The following is a 20,638-nucleotide window of genomic DNA, read 5'->3' on the forward strand; positions in this document are numbered from 1 at the left end:
CAGACAGATCGTCCGATCTCTCTGTGCTTTTGAAACGTTCCTCTTTTTCACCAGTGCCTTGGTGTTTGACTATGCCGTCGGAGGCCAAACGAACGAGATGGCAGATCCTAATGTGATCCGGGCACAGCGCTCCGCAGAAGCTTTGGAGGAGGTTCGTGTCACAGCCAGGTGATTGAGCAAAGCTATCCCTGATACCAGTCCATGCCTACAGCTTACTCGAGACCGCGAGCTGCGAGCTTAGGTGAGGGTCGCGACTAGCCCTGTGTTCTTCTATGAAAAGGAGAGTGTTTTGATGCTACTTTACTGGTATTATTCGAGTATCTCATCCCCGGATCTCAAACGTTAAACTCATCAATAACACTCTGAGGCTTCACGAAGCTACCCAGCGGATGATACTTGAGGTGAGAGAATCCAAAAGCCTCAGGCCCCCCGATCTCAAGGCCCCTTGTAGAGCCAGTCCAGCGATCACTAGCCGCGATACCCAAGACAGTGACCAAAAGTCCGTACCTGTACTCTGGGGTTCCAATGGCTTCGCCGTTTTGCGCGTCAATGACCGCGATAAGATCTGGCACGATGGCCAAGACATCTTCCTGCATCTCTGTCCTAGCTTCCTGTGGCCCGGATTTTGCAGAGGAAGCCTTGATTGCAGCAATGTTCTCATTCTTGAATGGGATCTTGACGAATCCTGTGAACTGTTCCTTCTTTGGCTCTTGCCCTGGCTCTTCCGATGAAGAGATATCGGCACCTTCGATAACCAGCTCTCCATAGACGTGACCTTTCCTGAGCACCCTTTCGACGCCCACGATCTTGCCCTTGAAGAGAACCTTGGCTGAGCCGTGACCGCCACATTCCTCAACGATGGTCTCCGCAACATTATCGACACAGTTGAGCTTTCTCGCCATGGCAACAGCTCGGCCGATTCGCCACGACTGAGAAATGGTGTGTTCCACCACCCACCTTTTGGTCTCGGCTCCCGTCACTGGCGGGTCAGCGACAGCCACCTGCGAGCCCATCTCCGCCAGAGCCGCACGCATGACCCGCTCAACCTGCTTATCAGATGACGCACGGGACATCGTGACGATGCTGCCGTTCCCGTCACTCATAGTCACTGGCGTCCAGATGGGACTCCGTTCGTTGAAGACCACCGGCGTCGTCTGCCACTTTGTCGGGTATGCCCGGCCCATCCAGTCCCCATCGACTGCCGGGACGTTCATGTTCGTGCTAGAACCGATCATCATGCTCTGCAGGCCGTTTGCGCCGCCAATCTCGACGGAGATCATATGCGTGGCGGGCGTGCCTAAATGCTTGTACATCTCTTCCTGGGCCTCTTGCATTTCGTCGGCAGACTTCTTTTCGATGGCGACGGTCGGGGACCCCGCATAGCCTCCGCACCCGACGAGGGCATCGTCGGGTATGTCGTGGGGATTAACAACTCTGACGACTGCACCTTTGCGCAGCTTCTCGCGGAGGATGAGTTGCTGGGAGTAGGGAGAGCCCCCTCCGCCTGTGCCGAGGATGTAGCATCCGATGCTGATCCAGTCTAGGTCGGTCTCGCTGATGTACCAGACTCGGTCTCTGACAAGAGGCTTGTAAGTCAAGACATCGATCTCTTCCTTGGTCTGAAATGTGGTAGTCTTTACGACTCGGTTGGTCGAGACTTCAGCGTCCTGACTCTCATCCTCACTGCTTTGCAGTAAAGATGAAAGATCTGTCCGAGAGAAGTCAAAGTCACCGGCAGCACGCACAATGAAGCGCGACTTGTTGGCAATGTACTACATCTGTCAGCCGACATGGTCCCACGTATCCCAAACTCCCGGGAGCACTTACAGCCAGGGGTATCGTATCCACATCCACGATCTGAACAGACGAAGGAACCGCACCCGCATCAACGGCCTTTCCCCTGGCCTCTTCCTCCACTCCAACCAAGATCTCTTGGATCGATCTGGACTCTGTCGACTTGACCGTGTCAACGGTGGCACTGACACGTGCAATGGCTGCGCCGATCGCGTTGGCGACGCCCGCCCACTCAGGCTTTAGCACCTCGCTAGCCCCCCTTAGCTCGTAAGGCGCAATCAGGGCGCCGCCGCCGACTAGGAGAACAGTCATGTCTTCGGGCGAGGTTTTCATCGTATCGATCACCTTTTCGAGCTTTTTCTTGACGATGGCGGAGAATTGGGTTACGCCTTGGGCATCGAGGGCGCTCTGGACCAAACTAGCGTCTCCGATGGGGGTGGCAGGCGACGATGAGCCGGCGAGGACGGTACAGTCCGTAGCGGTTAGAGTGCATCCTCCAAAGACGATGGCCTCTGTTTTGATCCTATAGCCAACACTGTCTGGTCCAACGGTAAGCTTCTCGACGCCCTTCCGGACTATGGAACCTCCACCTAGGCCGATACTCTTAACATCTGGGCAAGAGAAGTTGAGGCGGACTCCGGCGAATTCACTGTAGGCGGCTTGTTGACGTGGGAAACCGTTGGCCTGCAGTAGACCTACATCGGTAGTCGTACCTCCAATATCGACTACCATAACGGCACGATTGCTAAGTTTGTGATCCTGCACCAGAAAGGCAGCTCCTCGCATGCTGTTGGTCGGGCCGCTGGAGAATGTCCGGATGGGTAGGTTGGCAGCCATCTCGCCTGATAGGATTGTACCGTCATTCTGAGAGATGAAGACTGGGCAGTTGATGCCTAGCCTGCTCATAGGCTCCTGGAATGATTTGATCGTCCTGCGAGCAAAGTTCAACACCGTCGCGTTGAGAATGGCTGCGTTTTCTCGCTCCTGGAAGCCCAGGTTGGCCACGTCTTTGGAGCAGGTGACGGTACAGCCAGAAATCTCTGATCGTATGATGTCGGCAACTCGTTCTTCTTGTCGTTCGATGGTGTCGATGGGGCTGAAGATGCCGTTTACGACTACATTCTTAATGCCCCTTTCTCGAATTACAGCACATTGCGCTTTGATCTCCTCAGTGTCTATATCCGCAATCAGAGTGCCATCTACTTCTAGACCACCCTTGCACAGAGCATAGTAGCCCAAAATTAGGTCGCGTAAATCTTCTGGCCAATCCAGACAGGGCGGATCGTGCTTAGAGAACTGGCTCGTTAGCCTGATCACAGCAACCGGGGCCAGGCGAGCGGCATCCCTCTCGATGAGAGCGTTGACGAAGTGTGTCGTGCCGATGGTCACGCTAGCGATCTCACTCGGATCGATCTTGGTGGATTCGAACATTGTGACAATAGCGTTGTTGATGCCCTCGCTGGGGTTCGTCGTTGTTGGCGACTTGTGCCACGCGATGATACCCTTATCGGGCTCAGAGGCCCGCGAGGGATCGAGGACCACGCCATCCGTGTTTGTCCCGCCGACGTCAACGCCGATGCGGAGGTGTCGGGGTTGGGATGACATGATGGAGTATGTCGTTAGCTACGGGCGTGCCTGCTTTGTTCTACGTTCATGGAAGATCGCTCTATACACTGATGAGGATCGCGGGGTTCAACAACTCTATGGAAAGTGGGAGGTGGGGTACGAAGAATGGCCGATCCCTCGGAGACCGAGGCTCCGGGTACAAGGGCGGAGACCGGCCTCGAGGCGGCTCCGCCAAGACCGGCGGAAGCGGGTAACGGACGGCCTCATCCAACAGACATCCGGAAAGTGATTCCGAATTGCTGACCACAGGATTGTAGAGTATCATCCGAAATTGAAAGTACCATAGTAAGTTGTCATCACGAAGACCCTGGCGCTTTTTGGGGACTCTTCGCTCTAAAACAGAGCGGACTCGGCCTACTTCGCCCGACTGGCGATGACGTGCTCAGGAAAGACCGAGACGGTCCCTTGGCATATTTGACCAGAAGGCCAGGCCTTCAGAGTCTGCCTGAACGCCGTCCCCGGTGAGCGAAGAATGGCTGGGTAGCCTTCGAAGACTCTGGCAAGCGAGCGGCCTCTCTGCCCGTCTCTGTCCCACAAGTGCCCCCGTACATGATGCGGTGCACCGACGGGACCAGAGCCATGGGATTTCCACCAAGGAGGGTCCCATGCCTCTGCAGTGTTTGCATGTGCATACCATCGCGGGTCTTCGTTCTCGGCACAATCCGGTAGCGCGTCCTGGTTCTTCTGTTTCATTGCTGCGGCACAGTCTGGAAGCACTTTCCAACAGAAGCCAAGAGCCCTAAGTGAGACCAACCTTACAAAGGCTGGATGTGACGGCGATTCCGTCGCGTTTTAACTACTGTGATGTTGGGACGAATCGAGGCCTCCGCGGATACTCCCATTATTCAATGAGTCCTTTGACTGATCCGATGAATGGATGTGATCAGAAACATCTCGAGCCAGCTGCCTGAATGTCACGAAGAATGCTTCGAAAGACTCCAGGATCATTATGTTCTGGTATTTGACGGTGTCGCGGGATGTGGATTGGAAATTGGGCCTTGAAATGCATGCAGCTTACGTCTGCTAGAAACATAGAGCGTGCATCTTTCCCTCTAGGTAGTAATACAGAAAGAATTCAAAGCTCTCCTGTTATGACTTTCACTCCAAGCTTACTCCAAGCTTACTCCAAGCTTCCCGTACTCCAGGCCTCATCGGTGAACACCCCTGATCGAGATGGCTCATGTGAGGGTGAGGCGCGAGAAATATTGTATTTCCGGGATAGGATTACCCGAAGCTCGGCGGACACAAGCGTATGGCGACATTTATAGATTCGCCTGTGATGTCCAATCCATCCGTCACTCCTCGTCAAGGTACCAAAGAGAAAGGCCGCTCGAAGCGCGATGAGGAATAATGAAGATCGATTGTGTTCTGGGCCACTTCCGTCACGATTGACGGCGCCCAGCCTGTGAAATGATGCCGTCGTGACTCTCAGCCGCGAAGATCGCTGGCAAACGATCTGCCATTGAGGCAAGTCGAGGATATGCCATATGATCGACCCTCTCAGCCGTACGCCAGGGACATCCATGCAGACACACATAACGAAGGAGACGAGAGAGACACTACAGTCTAAAGCTCGCTTCTGCTGGCACGATTGAGCAGGTTGTTTCTCGATCGGGCATTTGTCTAGAGACATTCGTCGGGCAGCATGCATGTCTAGCATGAGTCTCTCCCGTTCAGCTGGGACGCAGAGAATCACGCTACATCCCGCGCTGTTCCATTTCGTTGCCTCGATTCGGTCTCGTAATAGTAATAGTCCCTCCCAAAGCGCAAGTTTTGGCCGACATATCACTTTCGGCAGTCACTTGGAACAGCGAAAACTCTGCCGTCTGACGAACTCAATATGATAGCTTCCAAGACATGTCAAAGGCCGAATATTGACCGCACACGCTCTGGCTTTTGCCTTCATTCCCCCGGTTTTTTGCCTCCGATCCTCGCTCACAACCCCTCCCACATCGCGTGATCAAGTTGCTGTTTGTGGAGAGATCCAAGACTTTACCAAGAGACGCCGTTCCAACTTTCAATCTGGTTTGGGGGGTTTCCCTGTGAAGAATTTTCCTTCCGACGGCCTTGAGCTTCTTGGCTGGCTGCCTGAGTTGCCTTCCCGCGATGCCGAGACTGAACAAGCAACACCAAGCTCAAGGCACCAGCATTGAGGCGTTCACTGAGTGAAGCTTCGATGTCTGGGCGCGGGCGCAGGGTCGTAGAACATGGCCAGGGGCCAGTGTATGGAAGGCAATGGGATGAACCGAATGAAGAGTCAAGAGAAAGACAAGAGATTGATCACTGCGAAAACCTTACTGTTGGACCATGCCAACTGCAAACCTCCGGTACAGGACCATGGAGAGATTTGCCAAGCTGGCTTTGCCTCCAAATCAAGATAATGTCACCGAGAGTACTCGCGTACTGCATAATGAAGAGAGAGAAAGCCGGGGGACTCTTCAAAGTTCTGTTTGTGTTTGTTTGGCGCGGGTGCGATCCCTTTGGAATCGGGAGGATCCTTTAACGCTGGTCTCATTTACGCCAAGAATGGCGTGCTCGACACCATCGTCCAATATGCTTCCCGGGCCCCGTTCTTTTTTTCTCCAACACCACACCCCCATGCATCCTCACCTCCCCCATATCACACCCTTCACTTTCAGCCCCGGGGAGACAACCAGAGAACAGGGACCAGCCTTCCTGTTGTCTTCTGGGGGTTGGTCCAGCCGTCTTGTCGTCCATACGGGGGGTGAGAGAAGGGGTGGTAGAGATGGTGGTGGTGATGGTGGACAGAGCTCCCCCAAGAGTGCCATTGGGATGTCGATTTTCCCATCTCGGGTGTTCGGCAGGACATCTGGACCACACACGACGTCGACTATGCTAGACACGGCATCGCGGACGAACCTGACAGCAGTAACCGACAAACCCGTCTGGCTTTTAAGCTTAATGAGAGGAGCATCGACCCGGTATGCTGGGAAAATTGAAAAGAGAGAAAAGGCACGAGCAGGAACGCCTGTCCAGTGTAAGCCTGCATGTATTCAAGCAAGCCACTGAATATGAACTTATGTTACCCGCCGCATACCGCGGAGAAAGGCCAATTTAGATTCATTTTTCTTTCTCTTCTCGGCCGCAGTCTCTTAATAGCTTTGGCACTACTCTTCACTACTGCCCGCCTTGTCCGGCCTTTCCAACGTCTCAAACATCCCGCGCGCTCGATACCCTCACCAGTGGTCTGGAACGCCAGTAGTCAACCCTCTACTGATCAGCCCCAGTGCCACCTGCCGTGTCCTTCACCGGTCGATCCCTGATCGATGTGCAAAAGGCTGAAGAGGACGGCATAATCACACGGAGAGCCGATCTCAGCTTCTGAGTGGTCTGGGAGGCGAAGATATACGTCAATCCATTCAAGATGTTAGTACCAATATCCCAGTTGTGGTCTGCCGTGTGTGCGTGTGTCTGCGCATGTTAGCCGCGCAGTAGCCCAGCTGCATATGGCACATGCCGAATCAAGGCCATCCCGGCGCGCAGTGACTTGGGGACGGCGGAATTTTGCTTTTTTGACAGCTCTCCTCCTCCTGCTCGTCGCCGCCCCCACGCGTCCAACCGAGAGAGTCAGCATCCCCGGCGGCCGGGCACGGGCGAGGGAGAAGCCATCAAATTGGGTTGGACTAATTAGCTTTGGTCAGGCAAGACAGTCGTCCGAGAGAGTGGTCGCACCGAAGGCTAGCATTCCACACCCCGGCCTGGAGTGCATGTACGTATTTCCAACACGCGGAAGGACCTACAGGAAAACAGTCAGTCAGACATGCTCTTCCCACGAAAGAAGAGGACCCTTTATTAGCTCGGTCTAATATGCATACGGGGAGAAACTGGTGGCCCACCCCGCCCGTTTCCCCCCAGTGCGGCCTGGGCCACCACATATCAAAATAGCGATGCTACTCCAAAACATATGGGCTGTTCCAGAGGACTGGATGCCTTCTAGAGACTTTCTGCGATTTCTCAAATTCATCAAGATGGAGGAAATCAAAATGAGAGGGTGTCTACATCCCATGCGACGCCATAGAGAATGATTATGTCGTCAGAAAATGGCTTTCAACTCCCACACCCCTACCCTTGGCGGCATGTGGGAGTGCAACATTCGCAGGGCTCCAATCGAAGGGCACCTTGGCGAGGCCTGGACGATCCGAAGCCACGCTTCTTGGCGACGCGGCCAAGCTTTGCTTCCAAGAGGGGGATAGCATCATCGTGGGTTCTTGTCAGTTTTTTGAGGTTTCTTGGGGGTGACTTGTGTTCCGCAGCATATAAGGTTCCCCGGTCCCGGACGTGCCCTTACCAATATGCCTCGTTCGTGTCGTCCCGTCTCCCGGCCCAGGTCAGAAACCTTATTAGTTGACTCGTCCGCCTCCTCTTTTGAGATTTGGTGTTTCCTACCTCATTGAATTCTTCGTCACCAAGACCTGTCTTCCCTTTGCCAAGTGTTTCCTATACCTTGGGACAACTACTTCGGATCAATCTCTTGGGAACATTACACACGGCAGACCGTCACTTCCGGACGCGCCTTTCGCCATGTCGAGCAAGGTCGGAAGAACTTTGGCCAAGGGCCTTGGTATCGACGTCGATGCCCGGTACCGCAACGAGCCTACCGAGGCCGTCCAATCCGCCGCCGCCTCGTTCCGCTCCGTCGAGCAGTATGAGGAGAGGGAACCTACCGTCGCCGAGTTCCTGTACGAGCACCGGCCCACGGTTCACGGCGCTGTGAACTACATCAAGAGCCTGTTCCCCTTTTGGTCGTGGATCTTCCACTACAATGCTACCTGGCTTCTGGGAGACATCATTGCTGGTATGTTTTTCATTTGATGCCACTGGTGCTTGCTCAAATATCACATTGAATGAGCCCTTGTGATGCCATTCCATCTGCCATCTCATTCCAATACCTCAGAATACCTTGATAGCTAACTATTCATCTAAAGGTGTCACTGTCGGTTTCGTCGTCATCCCCCAAGGCATGGCCTACGCCCTCCTCGCGCAATTGACTCCCGAATACGGTCTTTACACCTCCTTTGTCGGTTTCATTCTCTACTGGGCCTTTGCGACCTCAAAGGACATCACAATCGGAACCGTCGCCGTCATGTCCCAACTTGTCGGTAACATCGTGCTCCGCGTCAAGGACTCCCACCCGCAATACGACGGCCCTCAAATCGCCCAAGCCCTGGCCGTCATCTCCGGCGCCGTCCTCCTGTTCATTGGTCTCGTCCGCCTGGGATGGATCGTCGAGTTCATCCCGCTCGTGGCCATCACCTCCTTCATGACTGGTGCCGCCATCAGCATCGCCGCGGGTCAAGTCCCCGCCCTCCTCGGTCTGCAGGGCGTCAACACGCGCAATCCGACGTACGAGGTCATTATCGATTTCTTGAAGGCGCTGCCCACTGCCAGGCTCGACGCCGCGATGGGTCTCACGGCCTTGTTCTTGCTGTACTCTATCCGCTCGTTCTGCAACTTCATGTCGAACAAGCAGCCCCACCGCAAGAAGTTCTGGTTCTTCATGTCGACACTCCGCATGGCGTTTGTCATTCTCCTATACGTCCTCATCAGCTGGCTCGTCAACCGTCACGTCAACTGGGACGCCAAGAAGGCCAAGTTCAAGATTTTGGGCAAGGTCCCCAGTGGTTTCCAGCACACCGGCGCTCCTAAGATTGACACGGAGCTCCTTGGTGCCGTGGCCCCTGATTTGCCAGTCACCATCATCGTCCTCATCATCGAGCACATTGCCATTTCCAAGTCCTTCGGAAGAGTCAACAACTACGTCATCAACCCCTCGCAGGAGCTCGTCGCGGTCGGCTTCACGAACCTCTTCGGACCCTTCCTCGGCGCCTACCCGGCCACCGGATCCTTCTCCCGTACCGCCATCAAGTCCAAGGCCGGTGTTCGCACACCCCTTGCCGGTATATTCACTGCCGTTATCGTTCTCCTGGCCCTGTACGCCCTGACCTCCGTCTTCTTCTATATCCCCATGGCCACCCTCGCCGGTCTCATTATCCACGCCGTCGGTGACCTCATCACGCCGCCTAAGGTGGTGTACCAGTTCTGGGAGGTGTCGCCCCTTGAGGTCTTCATCTTCTTCGCTGGCGTTCTCCTCACCATCTTCACCAACATTGAGAACGGCATCTATCTGACCATGTGCGCATCTGCCGCCCTCCTGCTGGTGCGTCTCGCGAAGGCCAAGGGTCACTTCCTTGGACGCGTCAAGGTCTACCGTGCCACGAAAGACACCGCCGGCAAGGGCGTTCCCTTCAACGAGAGGGGCGAGGCTATCGATGTTCCTGCCCGCGAGAGCTACATCCCTCTCGAGAAGGATGACGGCTCGAACCCCAACATCGACGTTCAGACCCCGTACCCCGGTGTCTTTGTTTACCGGTTCGGCGAGGGCTTCAACTACACCAACCAGGCTCACTACATGGATGCCCTGGTCGCCTATGTGCAGAAGCACGCAAGACGGACAATTCTCGATCGCTACGAGAAGCTCGGCGTAAGTTCACCTACCTACTGTACCCCGCTTGACCATTCATCTAACAATCGCCCAATAGGACCGTCCCTGGAACGACCCCGGTCCGCGCCGCGGCGCCAAGATCGACCTCGACGATACCCGCCCTATCGTCCGCGCAATCATCCTAGACTGCTCTGCTGTTAACAACATCGACGTGACCTCAATCCAAGGCCTCATCGATGTCCGCAACGCTCTAGACCACTACGCCGAGCCCGAGGTCGTCGAATGGCACTTCGCCAACGTCAACAACCGCTGGACCCGCCGCGCCCTCGCTGCCGCCGGCTTCGGATTCCCCTCCGTCAAGGATGAGGGCAACTTTGGAAGGTGGAAGCCCATCTACAGCTTCGCACCCGTGGACTCTGGATCAGGTCACGAGCCCCGGGTCACCTCGCAGCGCAGCCGCGACGAAGAGGAAGAGGACGTCATCTCTCCCACGAGCAAGGGTCACGATGGTGCTGCGAGGGTTGTGGGACGTGGTGATGGCAAGCTTGCTGCTGTGCAGGGTATGAATCGGCCATTCTTCCACATTGATGTTGCTGCGGCTGTGGAGAGTGCGATTCTGAATGCGGAGAGCAAGAGTGATGGGCAGAGATCGTCGGCTGAGTCGGTCCTTAAGAGCGGTTAGAGTTGATCAAGCGGCCAAGACGCGCACATTTGTTATGGTGCTTGATGAGGTGTAGTAATTGTTGTTCAAAGATTATAGATCCAGATACCAAGTTGTGTTGTTGCATATACCGCTCTAGGGACTGGGAAGAGGCCCTAGTTAAACCTTCTAATTCAATCTTTTCCCATTATCCCTATCAAATAATGTTCTTAATTGAGATCTATGAGACTTTTGAAGCCTTCAAAGCGGTGTTTCAGCATTGTATCCGTGCAGATTGGCGTAGGGAGGTGGTCTGAAACGCCGCTGATGCATCTTGGCGTTCTGCCTTTGCCGTCGTCTCACCAGCGTGCGCCAACTTTTGATGGGACAGATTCCCGAGCGCAAGATTAATCTCCAATCTCTACAACTTCAAAGATCCTTCTTCGATAGTATCATATCAAGAATCATGCGAATATCATCAAATCCCATTGTACGAGCCGCCCTCGTGGCGGCATGGCTCGCCTCAACAGTCCTCGCGATGCCTCAAGTAGTCGACCGCGACGACCCCCCACCCACCCCACCAGCACCGCCGAAACCCATCGCGACAGCCGACCAAGTCGACATTACTCAGCCAAACACCACTGTCCCTCCACCACAAGAACAAAAGCCGCCCGTTCCGATCACAGTCCGGCTGTTCCCCAGCTCGCCGGGCGTCAAGAACTGCCGCGGCGTGTCCTTTGTCGATATGGAGCTCCCGCAGAACGCGTCGACGGAGCCGACATTCACGACCAAGGACGGGCAGTGCTACAACCTACCGGGCACCGCGCAGTGCGGCATCTTTATGGGAAACAAGGCGGACGGATGCGAGGCCAAGCTGTTTCGCGGGGAGCGGTGCAGCGCGTTTTCTAACGTTGCTGTTTTTCAGGACGAACTACGGCCCGTGGGCGGCTTCTTTGCGAGTATGAGTATCAAGTGCGGTGTCATACCCGTTGAGCCGAAGCCGTTGAGTTTGGGTGGCTTGGGCGGCAAGATGCAGAAGCCCGTTCAGGGGAAGGGCAAGAAGGCCAGGAGGTCGGTTGTGTCTACGATACTCGACGATGACTAGACTCGCACGGGATGCGGCATAGAGGGAACATTGGGGGCTTTGCTTGATAGGCGTTAAGGGTCTGGGACTTGAAGCGAGATTCCACCCCCCGGTTCAAGGGCTCGGGAGGCTTACGGGAGTTGCGGCACGTAGACGCCGGCATGACAGGATGGCATTAGCCGTTGACGAATAATGATAATGACACTTGACGACCATACGAGAGTTTTCCTTCAGTGAGGCAGCCCCCGATTAGCTGTGGCCCTAGCCACCCCAGTAGACCTGCCAAAGCCAAGTTCCAATCAATGTCGTTCTGGGTCTTATGACGCCGGACGTTAGACCAGGCAAATACCTGGTAACACGACGGTGGTCGGTTTCTCGGCTCATCAGGCCCAATTCACGTCCGACTGGCTCGATGCCTCGGGCTCGTCATGCTGGTGGCGACCAAAAACATCGACCGTCGTGCCAGAGGGAGGATCAAACAGGAGGGGGCCACAGCCGGACCACATCGTCCACAATCTTTTGTTGTGGTTGATTGGTCTGTGCTTGGGGGGGAGAATTGTGAGACACCCTGCTTGGCGATCATGGACTCTCAGTATGGCCCCGTTTGCTGAGCTTATTCTCTCGATGGTCGTATTGCAGACTGGAGACTATGGAAACTCTCTGTTCTCGAACTCAAGTTCGACAGAACAGAAAACGATTCCGCCAAAGGATCCAACGGCTTCGAACGTGCACAATCATATACGAAGAGACAAGCTAGCCGCGGCGTCCCAAGTCTCTGGCGTGGCTTTCACCCAAGACACCAGACCGTCTGATCTGAGATCCCAAATGTGTCATCTCGTCTCAGACGCTCCAGCCCCTTGCACTGACAAGAACACCCTCCTACCGAGTGTGTCCCCCCCCCCCCCTCCCAATGCTCCCCTCCATGTCAATTATGGCACATATAACGACACAGACTTCCTTGATCCCTCTCTTTTTAGTTGTCTGCTGCCACTCTTCCCTCATTTTTGAACGAGTCATCCTTCTTTTTCCTCTCTTCTTTCCTTTTGGGGTTGTATTCCTTCACTTCTCAGTGGCCGGCCACTTTTAAACTTTTGGGTTGTCATTGAACTTTGTCGGCTGGTTTCTGTCGCGGTCCTTTCAGTTAAACTTGAAGCTCTCTCGACACCACCCTTGTCTACCTTTCATAATACAATACCATCTATTCTTCCATCTCACCTTTCGCTCAAGCTCGACATCAAAGCGCACAAGTGCCACCGAAAGTCAAGATGCAGCACTCAATCTTCACCAACCTCTTCCTGGCGGTCTCTCTTATGAGCACCGCCGCCTTCGGTAAAGCAATCGAGGTCCCGGCCCCGGGCCCCGCCGTCGTCGTCCGCCAGACAAACCCCACGACACCCGCCCAGTCAACCATCATGTCATGCGGCGAGTACTCCCGCATCGCCAACCTCTCCACCGTCGGCGCGAACAGCACCTACCGCGCCACCTTTTTCGAGGCCTCGCCCAACGGGAACCAGTTCAACGCCGAGGTCCTCGACACCGCCATCCTCAAGCTGCCGACCGTCATCATGGACCGCGCGCTGAACGAGGCCTGCGGAAACCTGACGGCGCTGGCGATTCAGGAGGCTGCGAACAATTTCTCGATCCGCACCGTGTTGCAGTTTTCAAACATCCCGCCTGCTGAGCCGCTTGATACCTCTACGCACATCATCTTTGTCTGTGCCGGTGCGTTGTTCTTCATGAGTGGAATTTGGGTGGCCATGCCGTGAGAGAAGCCGTCTCGATATGGTGCAAGGGGGGTTGAGGAGGAGTTGATGGGGAAGATGGGAGGCGAGGCAAGGAGAGGGAGAGAGTGGGGGAGAGGACCGATGTTCAAATCACCCGGATTCTACAGACCTAATGCATCCTACCTGAACCCAGCTTTGAAATGCGGATTTGCTCTAAGTCGGAATGGGACTTGAGAGATATGCTTAGCACGGTGTTGAACATGAATGCCATTACGATACCCAATTAAAGTCAATTACTTACCTTCGCCACTGTATCGACCCATGAGAAGATCGGACTTCATTTCGTTGATCTTATCGCCCAGCTGTTTGATCTCATCTCGAAATTCAGCAATTTCCGGAGTCGATACTTCCAATGCTTTTTTCTTTTTCAATTTTGCCTGTGGAGATATTGATGAGGAGAGAATCGTCTCGTATCGAAAATTAGTGGGCAGGCGGATCGAGCAGTCTGGCCCTTCCATGATTGGCGAGCTGGATGAAGGTATCTGGACATAATTCCGCCTCGATCGTTATGATGAAGATTGAAATGTTACCGTGCTCCCCGGTCCCACGGATTGCACAAATTCTATAAAACGGATCCTTCAAGACCCGGCGGCTTACACACTAGATATAACTATGTTCTAAGGTAGTTACTCTGAAAACTCACTATGAATCATCATGGCTCAGTTTGTAACGTGCGACTCCCATTGGTTGCTAGCGGACTAGTAGATCGGCTTGGACCCTGAACGATCTAGGCATGCACGTGCATCGATCGCTCCTGCCAGTCCAAGGAATTTGATGCCTCTACTAAGTACTGCACATACAGTATATATCGAAGCTCTTCCTTGTTCTACCTTGGACGTCGTCTTTCATTCCACTTCCAACTCTCCATACAGCTGACACCCACGATATTTGCAAAATGTCAAAATCAACTCACGCTATCGTCTTTGGCGCCTCTGGCCTGCTCGGCTGGGCGACTGTCGAGCAGCTGCTCTCTAACTACCCCTCAAAAGGTTCCTTCGAGAATGTCACGGCTGTGATGAACAGATCGCTGTCAGAATCCGACTCTTTCTGGCCATCAGCGTCGCCCACCAGGCCCAGACTACAAATCGCTTCTGATGTCAACCTTACCGGGACGCTGGAAGACCTGACTTCGCAGCTCAAGGGCAAAGTCGATGGGATCGAGGGCGTCACCCATGTATTCTATTTCGGTGAGAATTTTATCCCGTCTGACAAAATCATCCACTGGAGGATGTAGTTAATATTCTGGCCATTATCACAGTCTTCAATCAGGGCGATGGGGATGATGTTGCCGAGTGCAAGACCAACTGTAGTATGATGCAGACGGTGGTCGATGCGGTGACCACGTTGTCGACAAACCTCAAGGCATTTGTCTACTCTGGCGGAACCAGAGTAAGTCTTCCTCATCTCCCATCATACCATGATATAAAGCTGACAAACATCACTTAGGGCTATGGGATTTACACACCTGGCGGTACCTTCGAGCCCCCCTTGGAGGAATCAATGGCAGACAACCTCCCTGAAGACTACGCAAAGACCGTCGCGTACCCCTGGTGGCGTAAGATCCTCGCGAAGGCGAGCGATGGCAAGCCGTGGACCTGGTCAGAAGTATGCCCAGACGCGGTAGTTGGATTCTCCCCGAATGGATCTGGTTTCTCGTTGGCACTCCACTGGGCGCAGTACCTATCCCTCTACGCCTATAATCACGGAGTGAGCAAGAACTCCGAGTCCAATGTTGAAGTTTCATTCCCTGGAAGCCAGGCGGGATACAACAGCCTTTGCACTCCCGTCTCTTCTCGGATTCTTGGTCGCATCGCCATACACGCCTCACTTCATGGGGACAAGTGCGGTACAAAGGTCATCAACATGGCCGACAAAGAGCAGCCTACCAAGTTTAGTGACCTATGGCCATCGATCGCTGATTGGTTCGGACTCGTTGGTGTTGGACCGAGGGAAAACGACAATGCAGAGAAGCCTGGGGAGTATGTCAAGAAACATAGGCAGATATTCGAAGAACAGGGCTGTGGTAGAGCTGTCACTGCTGGTGTTGGGGGTGGAAGTGTCCAGCTTGACAGCGTTGGGTACTGGTTGTCTTTCGATCGACAGCTTAGCTTGCAGAGGTTGAGGTCTGTGGGATTCACCGAAGAGAGAGATCCTGTTCAAGGCTGGCTGGAGGCGTTTGAGAAGTTTAGAGAAGCGAGCATCATTCTCTAACTATATCTGAACTGAATTAAACAATACTTCAACTTGCAGCTGCGATGCAAGAGACGGACGGCGCCCGCTTGGTCCTGCTGGTCCTATGGAACCCACAATGTCTGCACGGTGTTCTCTCAAATTCAGTGAAGTAGAAGAAACCCAGAGTTTCATCCCAAAGCTTGGAGCATAGAGTGATTTACTAGATGATGACACCAATCCACCGCGAAGAATGACTAGCTCGATCTGTCTTGAAAGAATTAAGTGCATCACTAGCTAGAGGCATTTGATCTGACATCGCATTACTTTCATCTATGTTGCCCTGCACACATTCTATAGCCTTATCATAGCCTTCTACAATGATCTGATACTTCGCTTCTATAGGTTGAAGTCTACTCCTTCCCCAACAGCCACCTCATTCCCTTCATCGTATTCGGCCCTAGCTCCGCAGGCTGGTCTTGGGGAGCAAAGATAGTCCAGCCTTGGTGTCCCCAGTCAGGATAGTTATCGACTCTTGACTCAACCCCATTGTCCTTCAAAACTGTGGCATAAATCAACCCATCATCCCTCAACGGGTCTCGATCGCCAACCTGAATATAAGCCTTGGGTGATTTAGGGATGGCCTCAGGATCGTTGAAAGGCGAGTACCATGGCGACTTGATCTCCGCCTGCAACGCCTTCGACACATCGTTGATGACAGCGGTAGTAAAGGTCGGGCTCCACTCAGCGTTGGTCTCTCGGGAAACCCACTCCTTGGCGTATTTCTCCGGCACAATCTCCTTGACAAGCAGGAACGGTATTCCCAGAAGCGTGCCAGTAATGCCCAATCCCTCGACACCAGACCTCTGGCTGACAACTGAGGCAATGTTCGCACCAGCAGACCACCCGCCGACAATAAAGCCCTTGCTGATATCCCCGCCGAATCGACTAGCATTCTTCGATAACCATACAGCAGTCTCCCAACCGTCCTTGACTGACCTGGGAAACTTATGTTCAGGCGCGAGACGGTAAGTCGCGTTGACCACCACAGCGCCGAACTCGAGCGCAAAATCCCGCGCGGGCCGGGTCGTCGGCTCGACGCCGGCAACGATGAAACCACCGCCTGGCCAGAGCAGAATGAGAGGCCGGTCCGCGTTCGACTCGTCTACGCCGCGCGGGCGGACAATTTGGAGATCAATTTTGTAGCCATCTGGGAGAGTTGCGACGTCGCGGAACTCTTCGAGGGACTTGTCGAGTGGAGGAAGAGCGGCTAAGAGGCTCTGAAGGAGTTGAGGTCGGGTTTCCCTGGATTTTATGAATGATTCCATGATTAAAACTTTCGGCGAAATTTGATGTGCGAGATGAATCTGAGACTTGAAGTTGCGTACTTGGATAGGTGGGAGGAATGGGGGTTTTGAAAGAGGGTGTTTCCGCTTTCCTCAATGATTTCTCGTATTCAGTATCCGAGTCGCACCGCCCCCGCCCCCATGGATGTGGATCCGGGGAGAGGTCGAGTTCAGAACGCGGGGGCGTCGGGCCAAGTCCGGCGTCGGCAATGCGACGTCGGAGGTGTCTGATAGCATCTTAGTGGTTCGAATTGTCACGACGGGTCGGTCGACGGGATATGCTGCACCGAAACCGAAGTCCTCCTCGCCGTTTGTTGGGCATGGAGTTGCGGCAATAATCGTTTCGGGAGCCGGGAAATGGCTTGCCAAGCTTAGCTGTACTCTTCGCCTTGGTCATTTGATCTGAGCCTCCTACTCGATGGAGCAAGAAATTGTGATTTAATCGCGTAAAGACAGCATTAGTTCATCACCTCGTGACAGACGTCCCTACGACATTCAGTATCAGAATATCTAGTCACTCTCATAAATCTATGTTTGGTGATATCTTGGCCGTTATACCTGTTACGCGTTGCGCAAGGACAAGACTCTATTAGAGTGGAAATTCATGGATAGCAAGCTTAATGTTCATTATGATGGCCACCACCGTAGTCCAGACTTGAGACGGACAAAGGAGGTTCAAAGGGCAACCCTCGAAGGATGGATGTGCTAGATATTCTGTGCTTGTCCCAGCCATTATGGCACGCCAAAGGAAAATTGTTACTACTGTTTATCTAGTAGGGAGTTCTCGGTAAGACGCCCATAGTTTCTGCATCATTTCTTTGCGGAAGTTTACGAATGTTGCACGCCGCTTCATCATTCATGATCGAGTTGAGATCTTCTGACAACGAGCACACGATATCAATCGTGAATATCGTCTGAACTAGTTTGGCTTTCAAGCATTTTCTGATATCCTCCGCGTCATCTGCCACAGGTGATTGAATGATACAAGGAAGAACCGAAACAGATCTCCACTTGTTTCCAAAGATGGTCCTGGTAGCGACAATTTATATTGATATCGTAAATTGAAGACATCGTATTTTAGAAACCAGCTCTTATTCATCCGCCCATCACAACACATGGAAGATAACCGGGTTGCCGAGCCAAGCGAATGCAGCACCTTAGACAAGCTGAAGCTTGAAGAACTGCAGGTTCGGTGGTTTTGTGAAACCCACACGGCCTGTCTGCCCACCTAGACACCTCATGTAGCATCAGACCACAAACGAGGAGCTGTTCAAGTTTGTTCCCATGTGAAGCGTACACCAACACCTCTGCAGCGTCTCGGCGGCGTAAAGAAGCCACATGAAAGCCACTCACGGCCACATCTTGGTCATTTTCTACCATATACGGCTTGTCTTCCTCATGATTGCACTTTGGAACGGCCCAACAGGATATGAGCTGATACACGCAAAGTGTAAAGGATGCTGCCACTGGCCTTGACGTCTTTCCCCTTAATTTTAGTTGTACGAAGATGACATGTTCCTGTGTGAAGGCATCCATAGTGATCTCAGTTTCCGATGGTCTGTGACCGGGTTTCAACATGGTTCTTCCCGCCAAGGCGACAACCTCCGCGGTCTCATTAACACGATTCAAAGTTGTGTTTGGACCACGGGGCAACTCTTCCACGACAACGTTACGAAAATTTCCGGCCACTGATGCCCGGCCGGACTGAATGCGAATGATTCTGCCGCAATGGTCGAAACACTCATTTTCCATGACACATTTGTAATTAATGGTGAAGGCTCTTCCCGAAATCCCCAAAACTGCGTTGTCTACACCGACTTTTGGAGATTCGTTAGCTTTGTCCAGCCAGTGAAGCGCGTAGTCACAGCAAATCAGTTCCCCGAGATGATATAACACGTCTCGATGCTTGACACCTAGCTTTGTTTCCATGTGCTCCTGTCCACCCCTGTGCGCTTCCCCGGCATTATGTCCCATGACGAGGTTCTGGCTCCATCGCGTCATCACATCTCCCGCAAGAACTTTCTCCTGTACTCTTACTTCGGCGGCGTCGAAATTGCAGAACATCAGTGCGAGGGCCGTGGTTGCAGAGCAGTGAATCAGCCTCCCAACAGTTCTGCAAGGGCAAAGGGGGAATCTTGAGTTTTCAGTCCACTTGAATTGATGGCCCTTGATATCACCTTGACTCCCATGCACCCAACAGGAATCCGCCAGTGTAAGCAAAGCTTTGAGATCAAGGAAGCAAAGCCCTTGGTGCTCCATCCTGTCTGGCATTGACACCGGAGGTTGTCCAAGGTACCATTCCTGGCCCGGAGCAACTTGTTGGCTAGAGTTGGCGTCGATACCCATTGAAATCAGCGCGTCCTCTAAAGCCCTCTCACCATTGAGGAGACCGCCATTACAATGAGCGTAATTATGAGGATGATGAAGCACCATTTTCTTCAAGAGATTGAAGGAGAGGCATTTTATCCCAACTCTAATGGATGCAGCGATGTCGGCATCAATCTCAGGCCTTTTGAGGAACTGCGCCTCGAGAGCTTCTCCGATCAGATAATCAACAATCAAAGATGATGCGTCGCTTTCTCCTTCATGATTGTCTTCCTTTATACGTGCAACTACCCCATCAGCCTGTGAAAACGGATGGAGAGCGGGGTGAACGGCGGGCTCATCACCAAGTTGGAATAGACAATGCCCATGATCGCCTCCGCTGGCCCAGATAGTTGTTCGGTTGAAGCGAACTTCGACAGACATGCCAAGGATGTGACTCGCGAAGGCCGGGAGCCATGATCCACGCATTTTGAGTGCCATGTAATCTCTTTGGCCCATCCGAGCCGAGTAAACGAGCTGTTTGATGGCTCCGGCTAGAGCAGCCGCGCCTCCCAAATCTTTCAATTGCGTAAGAAGACGAGCATTCCTTTTGTCATCGCCCATTCTGTTATCTTTGCCTTCGTACCGGATGACTCGTTCTGCAAGATTTGTGATGTGATGGAGAACCTTCGAGAAGCCGAGGTCCTGCGTGTATGGAGCCAAATAATTGACCAAGCCCTTGAGCACATCGACACTCGGCAGCGCATCGGCCTCGAGTCCGTGTATGATCAGAACCTCGGATAAACACTGGGCAGCAGCGAATGCCTGACATCCTGTCGCAAGGGCGCCGATGAAAACAATAGCGTTCGTCCCAGCCACTGTCCGGGCCAGATCCGCTACTGGCGCTGAGTGACCCCGTCCGATGCTGAGTGCTTTCGAAAGAACCGATTGATACGTCTTTTTCGACATGATGTGAGCGTGCAACGAGTTCTGGTGAGAAGACTGAACAGGTATGCGTTTGCCTAGCTGAACAGCAGCCCACATGGCATACGTGTCGACGCCGCCATCGCTGAGGGCCTTGAGCAGTCGCCCGGTCAAGACATGTCCCAGGGAGGCCGTATTTACGACATCGGCTTGGAAGCTGAAGCCTATTTGGTCGGCCATGATCGGTCGGTTGGATGCTTATTGTGAAAGGGGGAGAAACGAGGAGTTGTGTCAAAATCAGGCTGCGTTCAGCAATGTTGGGAGAGAATGGGGACCTTGGCACCTTGTGCTGCATGATGCATGTCTGCAAGTCACCCCATTTTCATTGGAGCGCCAACCTGCCAACCGAGACAGCAGGTACGGTGGCTGTGGAGTGGAAGAAGATGGCAAGGGAAGATGTAAGAGACATGCTTAGTCGACATTGATCCTATTGAACTTCGAGGC

General features: G+C 53.4%; 9 protein-coding genes across 9 annotated transcripts; 4 read left to right on the forward strand and 5 right to left on the reverse strand.

Moving 5' to 3' along the window:
- Window positions 1-335: 335 nt before the first annotated feature.
- On the reverse strand, window positions 336-3,399 carry CTAM01_07001 (uncharacterized protein; the record flags this gene model as incomplete). Its single annotated transcript, XM_060523026.1, has 2 exons — window positions 336-1,772; window positions 1,828-3,399. The coding sequence occupies 2 exons, from the start codon at window positions 3,397-3,399 to the stop codon at window positions 336-338; spliced, it is 3,009 nt and encodes a 1,002-aa protein (XP_060382157.1).
- Window positions 3,400-3,774: 375 nt separating this feature from the next.
- CTAM01_07002 (uncharacterized protein) lies at window positions 3,775-4,113 on the reverse strand (the record flags this gene model as incomplete). The annotated part of the gene is made up of 1 exon (XM_060523027.1): window positions 3,775-4,113. One exon carries the CDS (start codon window positions 4,111-4,113, stop codon window positions 3,775-3,777), a length of 339 nt encoding a protein of 112 aa, XP_060382158.1.
- A 1,913-nt stretch (window positions 4,114-6,026) lies between these two features.
- On the reverse strand, window positions 6,027-6,887 carry CTAM01_07003 (uncharacterized protein; the record flags this gene model as incomplete). The annotated part of the gene is made up of 3 exons (XM_060523028.1): window positions 6,027-6,424; window positions 6,589-6,628; window positions 6,816-6,887. 3 exons carry the CDS (start codon window positions 6,885-6,887, stop codon window positions 6,027-6,029), a joined length of 510 nt encoding a protein of 169 aa, XP_060382159.1.
- A 1,075-nt stretch (window positions 6,888-7,962) lies between these two features.
- CTAM01_07004 (sulfate permease) lies at window positions 7,963-10,565 on the forward strand (the record flags this gene model as incomplete). The annotated part of the gene is made up of 3 exons (XM_060523029.1): window positions 7,963-8,236; window positions 8,367-9,922; window positions 9,981-10,565. The coding sequence occupies 3 exons, from the start codon at window positions 7,963-7,965 to the stop codon at window positions 10,563-10,565; spliced, it is 2,415 nt and encodes an 804-aa protein (XP_060382160.1).
- A 424-nt stretch (window positions 10,566-10,989) lies between these two features.
- Window positions 10,990-11,628, forward strand: CTAM01_07005 (uncharacterized protein; the record flags this gene model as incomplete). The annotated part of the gene is made up of 1 exon (XM_060523030.1): window positions 10,990-11,628. The coding sequence occupies one exon, from the start codon at window positions 10,990-10,992 to the stop codon at window positions 11,626-11,628; it is 639 nt and encodes a 212-aa protein (XP_060382161.1).
- Window positions 11,629-12,872: 1,244 nt separating this feature from the next.
- CTAM01_07006 (uncharacterized protein) lies at window positions 12,873-13,373 on the forward strand (the record flags this gene model as incomplete). Its single annotated transcript, XM_060523031.1, has 1 exon — window positions 12,873-13,373. The coding sequence occupies one exon, from the start codon at window positions 12,873-12,875 to the stop codon at window positions 13,371-13,373; it is 501 nt and encodes a 166-aa protein (XP_060382162.1).
- A 913-nt stretch (window positions 13,374-14,286) lies between these two features.
- CTAM01_07007 (uncharacterized protein) lies at window positions 14,287-15,602 on the forward strand (the record flags this gene model as incomplete). The annotated part of the gene is made up of 3 exons (XM_060523032.1): window positions 14,287-14,578; window positions 14,650-14,780; window positions 14,838-15,602. The coding sequence occupies 3 exons, from the start codon at window positions 14,287-14,289 to the stop codon at window positions 15,600-15,602; spliced, it is 1,188 nt and encodes a 395-aa protein (XP_060382163.1).
- A 371-nt stretch (window positions 15,603-15,973) lies between these two features.
- On the reverse strand, window positions 15,974-16,888 carry CTAM01_07008 (uncharacterized protein; the record flags this gene model as incomplete). Its single annotated transcript, XM_060523033.1, has 1 exon — window positions 15,974-16,888. One exon carries the CDS (start codon window positions 16,886-16,888, stop codon window positions 15,974-15,976), a length of 915 nt encoding a protein of 304 aa, XP_060382164.1.
- A 1,113-nt stretch (window positions 16,889-18,001) lies between these two features.
- On the reverse strand, window positions 18,002-20,374 carry CTAM01_07009 (uncharacterized protein; the record flags this gene model as incomplete). Its single annotated transcript, XM_060523034.1, has 2 exons — window positions 18,002-19,019; window positions 19,182-20,374. 2 exons carry the CDS (start codon window positions 20,372-20,374, stop codon window positions 18,002-18,004), a joined length of 2,211 nt encoding a protein of 736 aa, XP_060382165.1.
- Window positions 20,375-20,638: the final 264 nt, after the last annotated feature.

Source organism: Colletotrichum tamarilloi, assembly GCF_030869305.1.
Source record: "Colletotrichum tamarilloi strain Tom-12 chromosome Unknown Scaffold_21.1, whole genome shotgun sequence".
Lineage (NCBI taxonomy): Eukaryota > Fungi > Ascomycota > Sordariomycetes > Glomerellales > Glomerellaceae > Colletotrichum > Colletotrichum tamarilloi.